At 40.1% G+C, this 17,870-nt stretch overlaps 1 protein-coding gene across 2 annotated transcripts; it reads left to right on the top strand.

The window, feature by feature from the left end:
* Positions 1–3,920: 3,920 nt before the first annotated feature.
* Positions 3,921–13,313, top strand: DORIP1 (dopamine receptor interacting protein 1). Of its 2 annotated transcripts, XM_087422260.1 has the most exons (5): positions 3,921–4,172; positions 6,649–7,173; positions 8,849–8,938; positions 10,343–10,477; positions 11,327–13,313. In XM_087422260.1, the coding sequence occupies exons 2-5, from the start codon at positions 6,650–6,652 to the stop codon at positions 11,508–11,510; spliced, it is 933 nt and encodes a 310-aa protein (XP_087278386.1). In that variant the 5' UTR covers positions 3,921–4,172; position 6,649; the 3' UTR covers positions 11,511–13,313. The 2 variants fall into 2 exon arrangements, with proteins under 2 accessions (XP_087278386.1, XP_004436426.2); XM_004436369.3 differs by lacking the exon at positions 3,921–4,172 and having other exon boundaries at positions 4,456–7,173.
* The last annotated feature ends 4,557 nt before the right edge of the window (positions 13,314–17,870 follow it).

The raw sequence follows: 17,870 nt of genomic DNA, 5'->3' as shown, positions 1-17,870 counted from the left end.
ACAGGTGTGCTCACTTTGTGAAAATTCATCAAGCTGCATAATTATAATATATATACTTTTCCTTATGTATATTATAATTAGTTTTGAATAAAGGTTTGAAATAAAAATCATATCATGCAGACAAGCTCAAGTTTCTCATCAAATTTTTAAATAGATTTTATTGAGAAGTTTTATATAAATTCAATATTTCATATCTCCCTAATACTTGACCTTTTTCTTACAATTACATAATGTAGAGAAAATGTAATGATTTTTTCACCACACTCCATATAGCCACCTCCTAATCTCCGTCAGTTTACCCTTACACACTGCCCAATTCTGATCATTTATCGTGTGTGGATGTAAACTCTTTGGGAAGCTCTGCTACAGGAGATATCTGCCTAGCACCGTTCCCTCTTCTTCTGCTAAGAGTGTCTCATTGCCCTTTGGGGAACCACCTTCTTTCTCATCAGTTAAGGTAGCTGAGGCCTGATTGTTCAGCTTTGTCTTTAATTCTATTATACCTCACATCCTTCCAATAAATTTCTTATTTTATTTAAGTTAGCAGTATTTGGTCTCTAGTCTTTGCAACCAAAGAACGCTTACTGATACGTGTCTCCAGTGCTAGCACACTGTCTGATATAGAGTTGGTGATGAATAAACATCAAACAAAATGTTTATAAAATAACATTGGACAGCTGATTTTTCACAAAAGCACAAAGGCAACCCAGTGGAAAAGAATAGCCTTTTCAGCAAATATTGCTGGAGCAATTGGGTATCCATACATAATACATACGGACTTAGATCCATGCCTCAAACCATGAATAAAAATTAAGTCAAAATGCATCATAGACCTAAATATACAGCTTAAACTGTAAAACTGCTAGAAGAAAACATAAGAAAAGGTCTTGGGAGCTTAGCGTAGGCAAAGATTTCTTAGAAATGACACTAAAAGCACAATCCGTAAAAGAATAGACTGGGTTTTATTAAAATTTAAAACTTCTGGGCCGGCCCAGTGGCTTAGCGGTTAAGTGCGCACGCTCCACTGCCAGCGGCCCGGGTTCGGATCCCTGGCGCGCACTGACGCACCGCTTGTCCGGCCATGCTGAGGCCACGTCCCACATACAGCAACTAGAAGGATGTGCAGCTATGACATACAACTATCTACTGGGGCTTTGGGGGAAAAAAATAAAATGAATAAAATTAAAAAAAAAAAAAGAAACAACACAAGATTAAAAAAAAAAAAAACTTCTGCTCTTCAAGATACACTATTAAGAGAGTGAAAAGACAAGCCACATACTGGAAGAAAATCTTTGCAAAGTATATATCTGATAAAGAACTTCTATCCAGAATATATAAAGAACTCTCAAAACTTAAGAAAACAAAATTTTTAAAAATTTTTTTTAAAAAGGGAAGAAAGATCTGAAAGGACACTTCACCAAAAAAGATGTACAGACAGCAAATAAGCTCAAAAGATGCTCAACATCATTAGTCATCAGGAAAATACAAATTAAAACCCGAAGATACCACTACATACCTATTGGAATGGCTAAAATTAAAAATGACTGACTATACCAAGTGCCGGTGAGCATGTGGAAGAAACGGAACCAGCCTACACTCCTGGTGAGAACGCAAAATGGTACAACCACTCTGGAAAACAGTTTAGCAGCTTCTTAAGAAGTGAAGCATGCATCTACCACATGATCCAACCACTCCCCTTCTAGACTTTTACCCAAGAAAAAAAGGAAATATATGCCCACACAAAGACTTTTACACAAACGTTCATAGTAGCTTTATTGGTAATAGCCCAAAATTAGACACAACCCAAATGTCCATCAACAGATGAGTGGATACATAAATTGCAGTACATCCATATAATGGAATATACTTAGCAATAAAAAGGAATGAACTACTGGTACACAGAACAACATAGATGAATGTCAAGATAATGATACTGAGTAAAACAAACCAGACCAAAAAAAAAAAAAAAAAGAATACACACTGTCTGATTTTATTTATATAAAACTTTAGCGGCGCCGGCCCCGTGGTGTAGCAGTTAAGTGTGCGCACTCCACTGCTGGCGGCCCGGGGTTCGGATCCCAGGCGTGCACCGAGGCACTGCTTGTCAGGCCATGCTGTGGCGGCATCCCATATAAAGTGGAGGAAGATGGGCACAGATGTTAGCCCAGGGCCAGTCTTCCTCAACAAAAAAGAGGATTGGCATGGATGTTAGCTCAGGGCTGATCTTCCTCACAAAAAATAAATAAATAAATAAAACTTTAGAAAATGCAAATGACAGAAAGTAGATCAGCGGTTGCTTAGGTGTGGGAGGCAGGCAGGGATGGGTGGAAGAAATTACAAAGGGGTGTGAGGAGACTTGAGGATGATGGATATATTCCCTTGATTGTAGTGATGGTTTCAAGGGGGTATACATATGTCAAAACTTATCAGATTATATACTTTTAATATGCTCCGTATATTAGATGTCAATTATACCTCAATAAAGCTGTCTGAAAAAACAACTGCGACTCAGCTGTCAGATTTTGAGGGGAGCAGAAAGCAGCAGAATGGAAATCTTGGTTAAAGGCCTCAGTGAGGGTTGTGAATTACCCAAGTATGCAAGGAATCCATGCAGCCTCGGCCTATCCAAGCCTCCGCAGAGTTTCATGAGCCAACTCCCTGCTAGTCTCCAGAAATGGTGACAACCACCACTACTGGGTCTGTTTTCAGGAAGAGAATGACCCAATCAGTATAAAATGAATTCCATGTCTTGTGAGAGACTGTCAATTAAACATATAATCCACATTTATAAACATTTTTAAAACGCTTTCTACTTGCAGAATAGTGTTAATACTGAAAGTGAACTTTTTGCATGTGAATCCCAGTACAGACACTAATTATTTAAATAATCTTTCAGAGCCTCGGTTTCCTCATCTGTGAAATGCCATAAGAAATAGACTCCTAGAGAGAGAGGTCCACGAGAAAGGTCCCTGCCACAGCACTGGCCTGGCCATCACATTATTCAAGAAGGCGTCCAGCCTCCAGCAGACTCATCTGTGACTGGGGACCACACCAATGGGCTGGGCTGGGCTGGCCTTGAGCTCTCTGCACTGTGTATTCCGAAGGTTGAGCGTCACTTTCCAGACAACCAATATTTGTTGAACGGCTAGATGGGGAATATCTCAACAGCATCTCCATTTCTAATTGCGGGTGGAGGCAGTTTCCAGGGTGGCCTGTGTTCTCCGGGAGCACAGCCATGTGGGCTTTGACTCTTCAGGCGAGGATGCAAGAACTAGGACCTGAACAGGAACAGTGGTGGAGCCCACAGACTCTAGCATTAAGCAGCTCTAGCTTCAATTTCCAGCTGTCACTTAACGTGCGGGAGTTTAATCATCTCCAAAACTCAATTTTTCCATCTCTACAACGGAGCTAACGGTATCTAATTTCTTTAAATATTAACTTCCATTACAAATTATAGCACATTGGCCAATTGTTACCTTGAACACTAAAGATAGCACTTACACTAATTCGACTTCTTTCTAAATATATACTTAAGACAAAAGCTTGAATAATTATAATTTACTGAGAAAACCAAACTGTCCCTGTCCGAGTTAAGAACTTGAGAAGACGACTAAGAAGCAAACTAAAATCATAGTCCTAAAACGGTACAAACCTCAAAAACCCAAGCGGGTTTGCCCACAAAGCCCCGCCTCCCTGCAAACCCTGCCCACTTCCGGCTGCCCCACCCACCCCCAGGCACCGGGACCCCGCCCCCTCCACCAAGTCCCGCCCCCCGCAGCTGATCCTGCTTGCCATTGGGCGAATCTGGACGCTGTAAACACACCCGACACCCGCACCTGGCAGGGGCGTGTCCGCGCCTGCGCAGCAGCGCCGCCGGGCAGCGGGGCACTGGGCCGGGGCAGGGGGGCGGAGGTCAGGCCGAATCTTCCTCCGTAATAAGAAGCTGCGCGCCCCGCGGTCCTGGCTCCGCGGCTCCGGGCGGATCGGGCCTGGGCGCTGGCGCGGCGGTGGCTGCCACCGCGGCGGGCGCGATGGAGGCCGTGCCGGAGCCCGGCGCTCACGCCGGGGGAGGCCGAGACCGCCGGCGGTGCTCGTAGATGCACGGGCTCTCCATGAGCGAGCGGCGGCGGCGACGGGGGCGGCGGCACCGGCGGTTTTCGGTCCCCGGGGAGGTACGAGGACTCGGCTTCCTGGGGGACGGAGACCGGCCGGTGCGGGGTCGCCGTCCGCGGCCCGCGCCGCCCCTCGCCCGCAGTCCCGGGCGCTCGGCGGGGCCCCTGCCCGCGCGGGCGGCGTCTCGCGGGCCCCCGATCCGGGCCCCGCCCTCGGGGCCGGGCCCTCCGGGCGCGGCGCGCCGGGCGGGGGCGCGGCCGGAGCGCGGGCCCGGAGAGACGCCCACCGCGCGCCCGGCGGGCCGGCCCCGCGCCCCGCGCCGCCGGTCTCCGGAGGGTTTCGGGGCGCCGGTTCGCGGGGGGCCCTCAGGAGCCCCGAGCGCTTAGGGAGCCCGGCTGTCAGCGCCTGGGGCGGGCGGTCTGGCGCTCACGACCGGCGTGGAGTGCAGATTGTCACCCTTGGCAATGGCCGCAAAAGGAAGGTGACGTTTTGCCGAGGAAATAGAGGTCGGGGGAGTTTTGCAGGTTTGTGCAAGCTGGAGGGCCCGTGGGGGCAGGAGGAGGGAGCCTGCGGATGCCTCCTCCCGGCCCCCAGACAGCGCCGATCCGGTCTTTCCCACGGCCTGGCGAAAACTGACGACAAGTTGCAGTAAAGCTCTTTGCAGCAGATTCTCTTTTTAGTCGTTTTTATTGCAGTTTACTTTGAAACTAGGTTAAGTGTCCTCTGGTTCTTCCAGTCGCCTCTGCCCACTCCGTTTCTTTCCTTTTTTTTTTTTTTTTTTTTTCAGAAAAAGGCTAAGGAAGTTAGTTTCACTATATGTGGACGTGATAGATGGATATAGATATAAAATTGTAGTTTAATTCTCTTAGAGTACAACTATTGCCTTACAGAGCTATACTTACTCTTCATTTGGTCGTGTCTAAAAGATACTTTGAAGAAAAATACTACCGAGATTTACAGTTCCTTTCCAATGCAATATTTAGGAATCTAAATTCAGCCTCTTATTCTTATGACCTTACTACAAAAGTTCTTTAAAATCCAACAGAAATAAATCAAACCATGAAGAAAGTTATCTTCATTTTTAAAGTATTTGAATGCCTTATGATTTTTAAAAAATCTGCTCCGGAAACATGTCATTTTCTATGAAAGAGAAACTGAGTTTGTTTTCCTAGTCTCCAGATTTGTGACACCCTCCTATTTCTAAGTGCTTGACTAGAGCCAGCATGTTACCGACTATATATAAACATCTACACTTCAGACTAAATATAGTGTTGAATATTTTAGACTCCACAGTGTCTTGCCTCAAGCCGAAAATACTCTGTGTGTGCATGGGTTTAATATATCGTAGAACTTGAATTTTTAGTCTGCTACTATTGCAGAATCGGTTTGAACTTAATTTCTCACACAAAACACATAGGTCTGCAATGTTGAGTGCTGGATTCAGGTTGTGCTTGGGAGGACATGGCACCAGAAAAGACAGTCAGAAGAAGACACTGACCTCAGTCACTGTCTTCTCTCTCCATTCATCAGATGCTTCCCTTTTTCATGAAAATATACTTTTCCATAAAGGCAATATATTGGGAAACCCTCTGTTTTTAGTTTAGACATATGTTTGTCTCAAGTAACATAAAGCCATTTTTTCAAATCACTTTCATTAGGACCTCATTCTTTAATTTTTTAAAATTTTGCTTCATGTAACGTACATATGACACAAACATGTTTATTAGAATACTGTCAATGACTTTAGAAACAAAATGCTTAGCTCTCCTCAACGTTAGGAGAAGGATAGGTGCCATTTTAAATCGGGAAGACAACTCAGTTCATTCCCAAAACACGCAGAGAAGGCAGTTGGGATACCACCAAGTTCTGAATCCAATCTTCACAGCATGGCCTCTGTAGTTAAAATTGTAGGATAGCTAGCAGGGTCCTAAATTGGAAGTAACAATCCCAAAGTGCATAGAAATGATTTTTGTATTAGCTGTGTGACTATTCAGTTAAGTTCTCACAATTGCTCTTCATATGTTGTCTTTCAAAGCTAATTGGCCATTATTCTGTAGCCCAACTAAGAATTCCATTATATCAGTTTTATAAGTGGAACCACACATATTAACAAGAAAATGAAGCACAGCTTGTATTTTGGAGGGAGGAAGAGGTTTACATGAGGAATACACCCGGCCAAATTTAGATCGTATCTTTGAATAGCTTTATTTTCATTTAGGATTTTTTTATTACAGTGTTTTCCTATATCAAAGATAAAATCTACAGTATAATTAATATAAAGGCCTATCAAATGACCATTCTGTACCTCAAAAAAAGGTTGCAGCTTCTTAAATGGTCTTTCCAGAGGCCATGCATATTGCCAAAAAAATGGCTCAGTGCTTGAATTGTTTTAAATTTCTTTGTTATATTGGAAGGCCATCTAACCAAATTTAATTTGAGTCTTTAGATAGCTTTATTTTCATTTAAACATATCTCATGCATTGAACATAGGAAGTCACAAATTTACATGTTCTATTTTAAACTTTTAAAACGCAGGATGAAGACACTGTTTGAAGAGATCAAAGCATCAATTAAAAATAACTATAACCAAGATCGCTCGTTCTGGAGGCCTGTTCTTCCTTGGGGAGGTGTTTTTACTATCAAAGCTGGCCGCAAAGCAGTGTCCTGTACACCACTCTATGTTGAAATAAGACTGAAAAATACCTGCACCATAGATGGATTCTTGATGTTATTATATGTCATTCTTAATGAAAACGAAAATTTCCCCAGGGAACTTGCTCTTCATTTAGGTCGAGAGTTTGTAGACTGTTTTCTTTATTTAATGGACACCTACAGTTTTACAACTGTGAAGCTACTTTGGATTTGGGACAAGATGGAAAAACAGCAATACAAATCTGAAGTTCACAAAGTTTCATTGATAATTGATTTGTTTGGGAATGAGCATGATAATTTTACAAAAAATCTCGAAAATCTCATGTCTACCATACAAGAGAGTTACTGTTCCAACTGGCGATGCCCAACTCGAGTGCAGGAAGATCAGCAGCGCACAATTAATATAAAGTAAGTTGCTCCAAAGTCTGTTTGGTCACTTTTAGCAAAAATAGTATACTTTTTAAAAATGAATATTGCTATAAATATATATATATAGTCAAAGTACTTCTTAAAGTACAGACCCTGTGTAATTACTTACGCATTGAACAACCACACAAATGCAAGACTCTCTAGTAGGTCCCATGACAAAAATATTAGTCTATTACATCCAAACATCTTAGAATTTACTTTACAAAACCAACTGATAACTATTTCACTTGCAAAGTAATGAATTATTCAGTATGCAAAATGTTTTACTCTTGCTTTGAATTTACTAATATGACTACATAGATAATTAATTCTTTGTGTCACAAACTTAGCCTCTTGAAGAACACTCATTACTATAATGAGTAATAGTAGGAATGTTTCACCCCTTGAATGGGTCTCTGTCGGGTAGGCTAGTTCTGTGTGAACAAGATTGAAGGCACCCCACGTCATGGCCAGGGCATCATCATAGACAGAAACCCGAAACTTGGAATCTTAGCACCTGGAGAGGACGAGGATGTGACTGACTAGGAAGGTGCTGGTAGCCTGTGAGTATTTCTGGCTTTCAGAGAGAAGGCAGGCCTCCGCGCTGGTAACTGACAGGGAGGAAGGCCGAACTGGCAGGCCCTAGTGGAGTGTCGGGAAACACTAATGCCCCCGGGGGACATGAGCTGGAAAGGGGAAGAGTGCCAGTGGAAAAAAACAGGACAGAAAAACAGACCTAAACACATTGTTGTCGGAAAGTGTATCTGGACCCTGTGGTCCAGAAAAACAGCCTAATAGATTGTTCCCTTTGGGGAATGTACGTCAGGTACCCTAACTGATTAAATTCGTGTTTCTTTGTAGCATACTTAGTTTAATATTATAACATCACAGTACTCGTGGAAAGCTGAAGATAATGTATTCTTTTTGGAGTCTACCGATCACCATCTCTCTTGTTCTGAAGTACACTTTGTCCGTTTTCCTGTATTGCTGATGTGATGATGTGGGTTTTGAAATTGCGGTCAGGGGATAAAGTTCTGTTACTCTAAATCATAATGGACTAAAAAGTGTTTGAGAAAATTGTCTTGTTTTTTAAAAACTAGTATCTTTTAATTTGTATGTTTTGAAACTATAATGAAATATAATCTTATATTAATACTAATATTTTATGCTTCTCAATAAAATATTGTTCATCATACTCTATATAACTTTTTAAAGCTTTTGCTTATTTTTTTAGTCCTATATTTAAAACAACCTCTGAAGTATGTGGGAAAAATTTTTTTTAACAAATCAGATAACTGAGGCCAGCAAAGTCTGTAACCTGCGTTTAGTCAGGTAACTAATCGGCTGCTCTGCCAATTCTGGGTCCTGCTTTCTTCCCACCAGACCAGAATCCCCTCTATGGAATCCTCTCAAAAATTTTTTAAAGTAAAACAACTGCATATTTCAGGGTCAATTTACGGAAAGATTTAATGTTCTTGGAAAGTTTCATGCATTAATTATTAAGTTCATCTTGTTTCTATACTATCTATAGGAAATACAAAGATGAATAACAGAGGTTATACTTTTATACTTGGTTTGCTAATAATGAATTGACCTGTAGAGTTTGTTATCCTGATAATGTATTTACATGTAAAATGCTGAAGCACTTCCTAGCTGTGTTTTGCAATTGTTGTAGTCCTCCCCAAGAAATCCCACATGGAAACTTGATACGACTGGCTGTGGATGAGTTATTCTGTTCCAGGATTGAACTGTGTGAAGAGCGTGGGTGAGTATATGATAGACATTTACGATGAAAGTATTTCTGTGTTTTTTATAAAGAAACCTGGACCGATATGCTCTTTGATATTAATACTTTATTAAATAGCAACTCCATAAGTATTTAGGAAACCTAACCTTTTTGGAATCTTAACACCTTCTAGTTTACTGTGCCAACTTATGCTGTGTTGTCGTTATCAACTATCACTATATAGAATATAATATTAGGGGCTGGCCCAGTGGCGTAGTGGTTAAGTTCGCGCACTCTGCTTCAACAGCCCAGCATTCGCAGGTTCGGATCGCGGGCACAGACCTATGCACTGCTTCTCAGGCCATGCTGTGGCAGGCGTCCTATGTATAAAGTGAGAGGAAAATGGGCATGGATGTTAGCTCAGGGCCAATCTTCCTCAGCAAAAAAAAAAAAAATAAAGAATATAATACTATGGTTAGTTGATGAGTACAAAGCAAATGCCTTTCATTTTTCTCCCCACTGCTGAGTAGGTACAATAAAACCTCGGTTAACCGGAACCCCGCTAACCAGGACCCTCAATTAACTGGATTTTTCCCTGCACTCCTCATTTAGGAGAAAGAGGTAAATGACAACCAAAAAAAATTAACATAGTAAAAAAAAAAAACTCCAAAAGGGCAGAACATATTCATCCCAATCTCTTAACAATTTCTGTAGCTACAGTATTATACAATGAGAATCAATGTTTAAAAGGATGATCCTACAGCTAATTAATCACAAAAGAAGGAAAGAATAAAATATATTCAGTTAATTGTACTTAAGTCCAGAAAATGAACTAATGTATTTTAGCAACAAATACTGAAACAAAATGGTTTTCTGGTTAACTTAATTTAGTCGATAATGTTTGTTAGCCAAAATTCCGTGCCCTGAGCATTCCGGTTAATCGAGATTTTACTGTATAATTGTGTTTGTTGTATTCTGCTCCATATGCTTAATACCTGGTTCTTCTAAGGAAACAGAATTTGCTTCATCCTAATGGCACAAGGAAGCAATTAGGGAACTTTCTGCAGTCTAAAGGGAGCTGTAAGAGTCATGTCACTCCCCTCTCTGCCGTTTTCCCCTTTGAAACCAACTTACAGAAGGAAAAATATATCTACGAATAAAAGCTTTTCTGTCAGTTCAAAAGACTACATGCTTTTATAAGCTTAGATAAAAATAGCTAGCTTTTCCTCGAGTTTTGAAAGTATTATTTTTCGTATATAGAATCCCACAGCTTATAAACTTCTGGGAATAGGTATAGAAGCTCTTAATAGAGCGACACCATTACCTAAACCTAAAATAGATAATTATGCTTCTTATGAAATTAAGTAATAAAGATCAGCCAAAAGTGATAAAAGGCAGCTTTGTCCCAAGTGTAGTCAAGTTCATGCCTATTTTCAATTTTAGGTGTGGTGGCTTGAGAGAATTTTCCCAGCGAGTTTTCTGCCACGGGGCACCCCCTTTTGTTGTCTTAAATATGCAGCATTGGAGATCTGAAGATCTGGCATATGTACCCTATTACTTGGATTTATCTGATCACAAGTAGGTAGTTGTTTTTTTTTTTTTTATAAAACTAGTAAAAAATAAATTTATTTTATATTTTTCTGCTGTTCTATCATGATTCTGATGAACCCTTAAGGAAATATTGTTGAAAAAAATCATAACTATCTCTAAATTTATGTGTCCTGAGTAAGATCAGAATCTACTACAGGGGTCAGTCGCTGGCAGTGTGTATAGTGGTTGGTGCTTGGACTATGGGATGGACAGAATTGCCTTCAAATCCCAGCCCCTCCTTTTATAAGCTGTGACCTTGGGCTAGTAACTTAACCAGTTTACACATCAGTTTTCTTATCTATAAAACAGAGGTGACAGTATCTATCTGGTGCCATTATTGTGAGGATTTAATGAGACGGCACATGTCAGGTGTTAGGATAGTACCTGACACATGGTGAACAGTCTATACTTACTGTTATTTCAGGTCAAACTAGTGTATAGAATGATGTCATCGTTTAAACATAAAATGTTACTATCATCGTTATAGATAAAAGTATCTGCACACAAATTAGGACATACAGGATTCTTTTAACTTTTTGCCTTTAAAAGTTTTTTTGTGTGTGTTTTCTCTTATTTCATAGAACCGTACAGGTTATGAGTTAATCTGTTAAAATATGTTTTTAAAAATTCTTAAAGTATATCAATTTTAAAAATTAAACATTTTACTCCAAATTACCAATTGTAGTCCATGATTTTTACAAATGGATGTCTTTTTCAGGGAATAGAATGCAAACAATCTCAATTTTTTTTTTATTCCATAGTTAAGAATTTCAGGAACATTTATCTTAAGAACAAAGTATTGTAATTTTCTGCTACACCTTTTCATTTAACCTGCAGGTATTTGTTGGAAGGTGCCACGTTATTTAACAAAGAGGAACATCATTACTCTGCAGCTTTCCAGATTGATGGACATTGGATGCACTATGATGGCCTCAGAAATGTGAATTTAATTTTGTTAAATAAACCCCCAGAGTTTCTCCTCTTGTCATCATTGGTTTATATTCGAGCAACAGAGAAATAAATCTAGACTGATGCTAAATTACATTGTTTTCCCTCCTGCCCATGCTCCCCAGATGAAGGGCTTTTATTTTGTATATACTTGGTATCCAAGGAAATGGTTCAACTACACTAGTTTCAGAGGTGTATTTTCCAGTGTTTACCCCAGGTAAATGTTTTATATAGAGAATCTATGCAAAATGTTTGTATTTTTTTTTTCTATATCCTGGGTTATTTTTATACAAGCATATTTTATGTTGAAATAAAATATATCTTGTAGCTTTTGTATTTTTTATTTATATGTACCTGGAAGGTTTTTTTACAATTCTGTCTTTGAATCCAAAAAAATACTTTGTCATTCGAATTCTCAAGTTTTCTTTTTGGATATCCAAATAAAGCAGGGGTACCAGTGAGTATTTCAGTTTATGTAAATTTAACAGTTCCAAAGGTTTCTGACTATATTTCTTTGCCCTACCTCACTATAATCCAAAGTGCACTGTTGGATCTAGTATGGATTTGAATGTACAGCTTATAAATGGCTTAGTCTATTTTATCTGTTGATTTGCCTAATTTCCTTGTAGCAGTTTTTAAAAATACTTTGGTGAGAATGTTTTTCTGATCTTGAATTATTTCTTTATAAAGGCAAATTACTTTAACCACTTGCTAAAGTTTTATAAACCTGCCAGTGGATTTTAAATATTATATAAGCTCCCAAGCTTAATTAAAGTTATTATTACAAATAAATTATATAACTAATCTAAACACTTCTCTTATAATTAAAAGTAATGAAAATTCTCTAATAAAAATTTGTTTTCAGGTAAGACAACTATAAAAAACATTTGAGACAACAGGACGTTTACTAATGTTGGATTAACAATAGAAATCTACTTTAAATATATATTTAAAAGAAAATGGGTGCCTGGGAATATTTCTTTTCCTAGAAGTCATATTGGCACAGAGAAAAAAATACTTAAATTTTTGGAGTAACATCTGCTGGCTCCCTTTTAAGTAGTAAATTGATAGCATGAGTTGATTTGCAATATAAATCACTAGAATTTTATAGTTCTCACAATATTTCTTTTCAAAAACCCGAAGGTCTCTCTCCCTTTTGCAATTTAAAGGAAAAAATTAAGTCATATTCTCAAGGGAAACTACTTTTTGAAATTGATCACCATTTATTTAGTGTTTGCATTTCAGTAAACAGTCCACCTTAGGTTTGGGGTTGAGATTGAGTGCAATATATTTGGAGATTTCTGCATAACACAGTTCACTGCCATATACCACATTGCTAAGGTTTAATTTTAAAAATTGAGTCTTATACTAGCCTGTGCCATGTTGAGATAACTTACTGAAGAATGGATAAATGTCAGTGCAACGATGCTGGAAATGCCTCACTTTGAGCAAATACTATGAAAATTCCTTTTTTACATATGACAAAAAATAGTGATTTATTTTACAAAAAAATTCACCCCAGGATTTATTTAAATAGTTCCCCGTGTATTTAAATAGGATTGATTTACAGTAAATTTTTCTGGGGACACCTTATTATATGACTCAAAGTTTACAAAAATACAAATATTAGCATATACATAAATGGTATTGTTAACAAAAATATTTCTAATGCAGATTTATTCTTTTAGGAATTGCACTTTATTTGGAATAATACTGGTTTATCATGAAACAAGAACTTACCTACCTCACAGGGTTGTTGTGAGGATTAAGATGTTTGTTAAAACCTTGCCTACCTTGAACATGCTAATAAAAAACTTATTTTTTCTACCTCTTTCATGTATAGGCAAGTCTCCCAGATTCTCTCTTACTAATAAACTTTTCAGATCTTTTTTGTTAATGATTTACTTAGGCAGTAGTTCATAGCAGTAAAGGCTTTAATGTGTAATGGAATTTAAAGATGCCTTCTGGACCCCAGATGACGGAGGCTGAAGGATAACAGGTGGTTTATTGTTACGGTGGTTGGTTGGTCAAAAGAAGAAATTATCCCCTGCTGACCAGAGAGTGAGTAGAAAATGGGTGAAAAAGAACAAACTAAACTAGATCATCTCCAGCATGTGAAGGTGAGGTCATGGAAAATCCTTCCTAACCTTAAACACTCTTGGAGAAATGGCAATACTGTGGGAGGGGGCAAAAGACAGGAGGGAATAATCAGAACGTATTTTTAATCAAAATGCCACAAACCACAACTATGCCTCTGAGGAGCAAACATGGTTGTAGAACCCTGGCCTCAACCAGGGGATACAGGACAAGTAAAGCAAGTTTAAAGAGGAATCGCCAGCTTCTCTTCAGAGAAACCTTTCCCCCCAACTTAGCAAACAAACTTCCTTAGATTTATCCTTTAAAGTAGCTTCTCATTATTAGTTAGGGTTGATTTAATAGCTGAGGCATCGTCAGCTGGATCTGATCCCGTCAAAGAGGAGGAGGAAGCAGACAAGTCTTCCCACACGGGGCTGCTCACGGGGGGAAACCGCCTTCCACATCACCCTCGGAGCGAGCGCCCAAGCTGCTTAAGCGGGCACCTGCTGTGACACACACACAAAAGCTGTCGTGCTGAGCGTATCGACAGTTTAGTTTTATAATTAAATAACTCAGTGACATTTAATTATTTGAAAATAATTGTAATGCACTGTACGTAGCGGAAAGGGTAAGCAGTTTGTGTAAACACGAGTGCAATTAGTGCCACTGAACTGCAGCCAGAGCAAACGTCGACATTCTTCTCCTCTGCCTTGGTTAAAGCTCTAGCATTCAAGATCAGCATCAAATTCTTCTTTAAAAGCTACAATCACATAGCTTTTGAAGTTCTTCTTAATGACCTGATGCCTTACTAACAGGGGTTCCTACCCACCCACCTGGCCCAGGGTTCACCATCTGGTCACTTGGACAGCCTTTAACCTCAAATTTAACTTGACCCCAGGGAAAACATAACCTTTTCCTCTATCCCTGGGAAGTTGAGGTGGAAGTCAGTGGGGAGGCCTCCGAGGCTAGATGATTTCTTTATATGCTGATATCTACCTAAAGATGTATAGCAGATTATTTACCCTCAATGAGCAGTCAGTTCCATACTCCATGCATGTTTTCTCAGTGAGGTCTTCTGCAAGCTATCAAGAGGAATATCACTTGAAAATGAAAGAGTGAGCTGCTCTGGCAGGACCCTCAAAAATGATGTGGAATGGAACAGGAGCCTGGGGAGCAAATGAGCTGTGTAGACAAGTTGGCCGTGGTAGAATTAGAAACCTGCTGTTTCCATGCTTAGCTATATTTTCATTACTTGCTTCCGTTTGAATTTTGTCAAGTGTCATTTTTAGTATGATTATAAAAGTAATATATAAATCAGTAAACCCAAAAAAAGTGTAAAGAAGAAAATGATCATCCACGATTTCTCCACCCAGTGGTAATCATTGGCTCATGCTGGTAAAGCCTTTTTGAAAAGCCCAGCAGGCCTCCATAGTACTGAGAACCAAGAACCAAAGAGCGGGGGGGTTTTGAAGAAAGAAGTGTATACCCCTGGGGGCCAACACAGTGGTGAGAGAGGTGATCAGCACGAGCAAACGTGGAGAGGAAAGAGCGCCTGGAGAAGACTGCTGTCGCCACCTGTCCAGACATCTCTTTCTACCTGACACTTGCCTTAAGAAGCTCCCATCTTCTCAAACCTCCAAGGACTCATTATTTTATTTTATGAAAGATGTCATTCCTTTTTGTTCAGCCACCTACATCTCAAAACCAGCATCCCAGGTGCCAGAGTTGGGAAGCAAGACCCTGATGGTATAAATTGTTCCAAAGCAGATACAAACAAATAGATTTACTCTGTTCCCCTGTTAACCTAACAGAGGAGTATAAAAAAAAAAGATTAAAATACACTGGGCATAATTAGCTTGCTTTAAGAATAGAGTAGGACAAAGCTCGCTGAGGGAGTTTGTGAAGAGGAGGAAACAGGCACAATACATAGTGCTGCACACCCAGCCTCTGGGAATTTCAGGGCAGAGGGGCAGGAGAGGCCGAGAGAGGAAGGTGGGAGGCAGGAGAGCTGACTGTGCCCAGGTCAAGAAGAGACCAGGTTAAGGCTTAGAGGAAATGGCTGGCTAGCTAGGGAAATCCCTACCCAAGAAGGCTCAGCTTGATTTGGGGGCTACGAACTACAAGTTAATAGCAGACATACTTTCTCTGCAGGGTTCATTGAATAGACACTTTCTGCTATTTGCTAGTAGAATTAGATATGATTTCTGCGCTGGAGGTGTGCACATATCTAGAAAAGGAGAAAGATGAGTCAATTGGTGAGGACTGTACAGAGAGAAGTACTCAGCAGGGTAAGCATCTCGGGCTTTGAGAGTCCAGAGGAGGGGCAGCTCTACAGACAAATACTGCGAGGTCTTTGAAACAGGCCTTTCACAGTTGCTGCCCAGCATCCCTGGAGAAGGCTTGTGGAGGAAAGAGACTACAGATTGTCCAATTCGTGATTTCCAGGGCAACTGTAAGGTCCTATTGCCTCTACTTCAACCCCCAAAGCCTGAGCATGTTTAATTTCCATTAGAAAGCTATACCCTTAAAATGAAAGCTAAAACAAATTTCAAACACCATCAGATTTAAAATTTATTGTAGCTAAAGTAATCCACAAGGATTAATAATCTCAACTATTTTCTATTTCTGATAGGAGGGAAGATACCTGAGAGGAAAGTGAGAGGGCCATTGGGATGAGTCCTCTTTAAATACTTGGTGAATGAGTTGTCAGCTGGACCTGTGGAGGGACAGGATTGATGATTCCCAACACTTGCCATTTTCTATGTGGACACTAGGTGGCAGGAGCTCCTCGGTATGGAATACAGAGGAACTGGAGAGAACCATACCTGCACTTTCTGGCCTTCAAGTATTAACCTACTTTATAATTTGGGTGAGGCAAGTCCAGTTTCCTTCTGTTCTATGACACCACGCACACTGGTAGCTTGGGGATAACATACAGTGGTGACACCTTTGATAAGGTTGGCTACGCTCTCTGCCAGCAACACCCCAGCTCAAATAATGTTTATAAATTGACCCCTGGGGTTTCTTCCTCTGCTTCCCCAATGCTCACGGTTTCTGGACTCCTCTCTGCTTTCTTCACCTCTTTTGAAAAGAGTTAGGAATCCCCGGCCCTAGAGAGCTTATGGAAATGCCAGAAGACCTGATTCAGGATTGACATTTTTCACCCCAGAAAAAGATAATGGGATTGCAGACTTTCGAAGTGAATCGTGATTGTCATCACATTACCACTGGATTATCTCTATTATCATCAGTTCTCAACTACTGATTGTCACGCTGTCAAGGAGAGGCCAGAGGACGGTGGTCCAACACCTAGACTCTGAAGCCAGATTGCCTGGGTTCAAATTCCAACTCTGTCACTGGTTTTATGGCTTCGGGTCTATTACTTAAGCCTTCTGTCCCCCAGTTTCCTAACTGTAAAATGGAGATAATAATGGACTATATCTCATACGGTGGTGGTGAGGATTTAATGAACTATTATGCATAGCACTTAGTGCCTGGCACACACCATGCATGATATTGTTGATTCCTCTTTCAATATTTTATTAAGAAATAAAATTAGTAGCTCGGGCTGGCCTGGTGGCTTAGCGGTTAAGTGCGTGCGCTCCGCTACTGGTGGCCCAGGTTTGGATCCTGGGCGCGCACCAACGCACGGCTTGTCAGACCATGCTGAGGCCGCATCCCACATACAGCAACTAGAAGGATGTGCAACTATGACATACAACTATCTACTGGGGCTTTGGGGAAGAAAAAAAGGAGGAGGATTGGCAGTAGATGTTAGCTCAGAGCCGGTCTTCCTCAGCAAAAAGAGGAGGATTAGCACGGATGTTACCTCAGGGCTGATCTCCCTCACAAAAAAAAAAAAAAAAAAAAAAAAAATTAGTAGCTCAGTAGTGCTGCTGCAGACAATGAACTAAATTTTGTGTGAATATTTCATGTTTGTTGGCTGAAAACCACTGCTGGTATTTTTGTAGCAATAAAGCTCACAGAAAAAATTATAATATTAAAACAGTAAAAAAAGTGTTAAATTCATGAATTAGTTTGAAATGCAAAAACAAATAAAGCAGAAGTAAAAATGTTTTACTGGAAAACATTTTTAAAATGTAAAAAGTAAAATGTAAAGATGGAGGAAAGCAAATAGCCTAAATTTTCCTAGGTACTAAATAATAATGAAATATCACATGTTGTTCCTGCTCAAAATCATTCATCCACCAGATATTGTCCAAAATAGTTTATCAGCCATCTGGTTCTAAAACTTTTTGAGACATAGTCCTCTATTCATTGGTAACCACCTACACTATTAGATTCTAGGACCTCTGCCTATTTAAACTCTTAACTCCTCAGGGCACACGCAAGAATA

Source organism: Ceratotherium simum, chromosome 3, assembly GCF_057802395.1.
Source record: "Ceratotherium simum simum isolate JZ-2026a chromosome 3, ASM5780239v1, whole genome shotgun sequence".
Lineage (NCBI taxonomy): Eukaryota > Metazoa > Chordata > Mammalia > Perissodactyla > Rhinocerotidae > Ceratotherium > Ceratotherium simum.
Note: the sequence above shows the minus strand (reverse complement) of the source record. Positions and strands in the feature narration are given on the sequence as shown.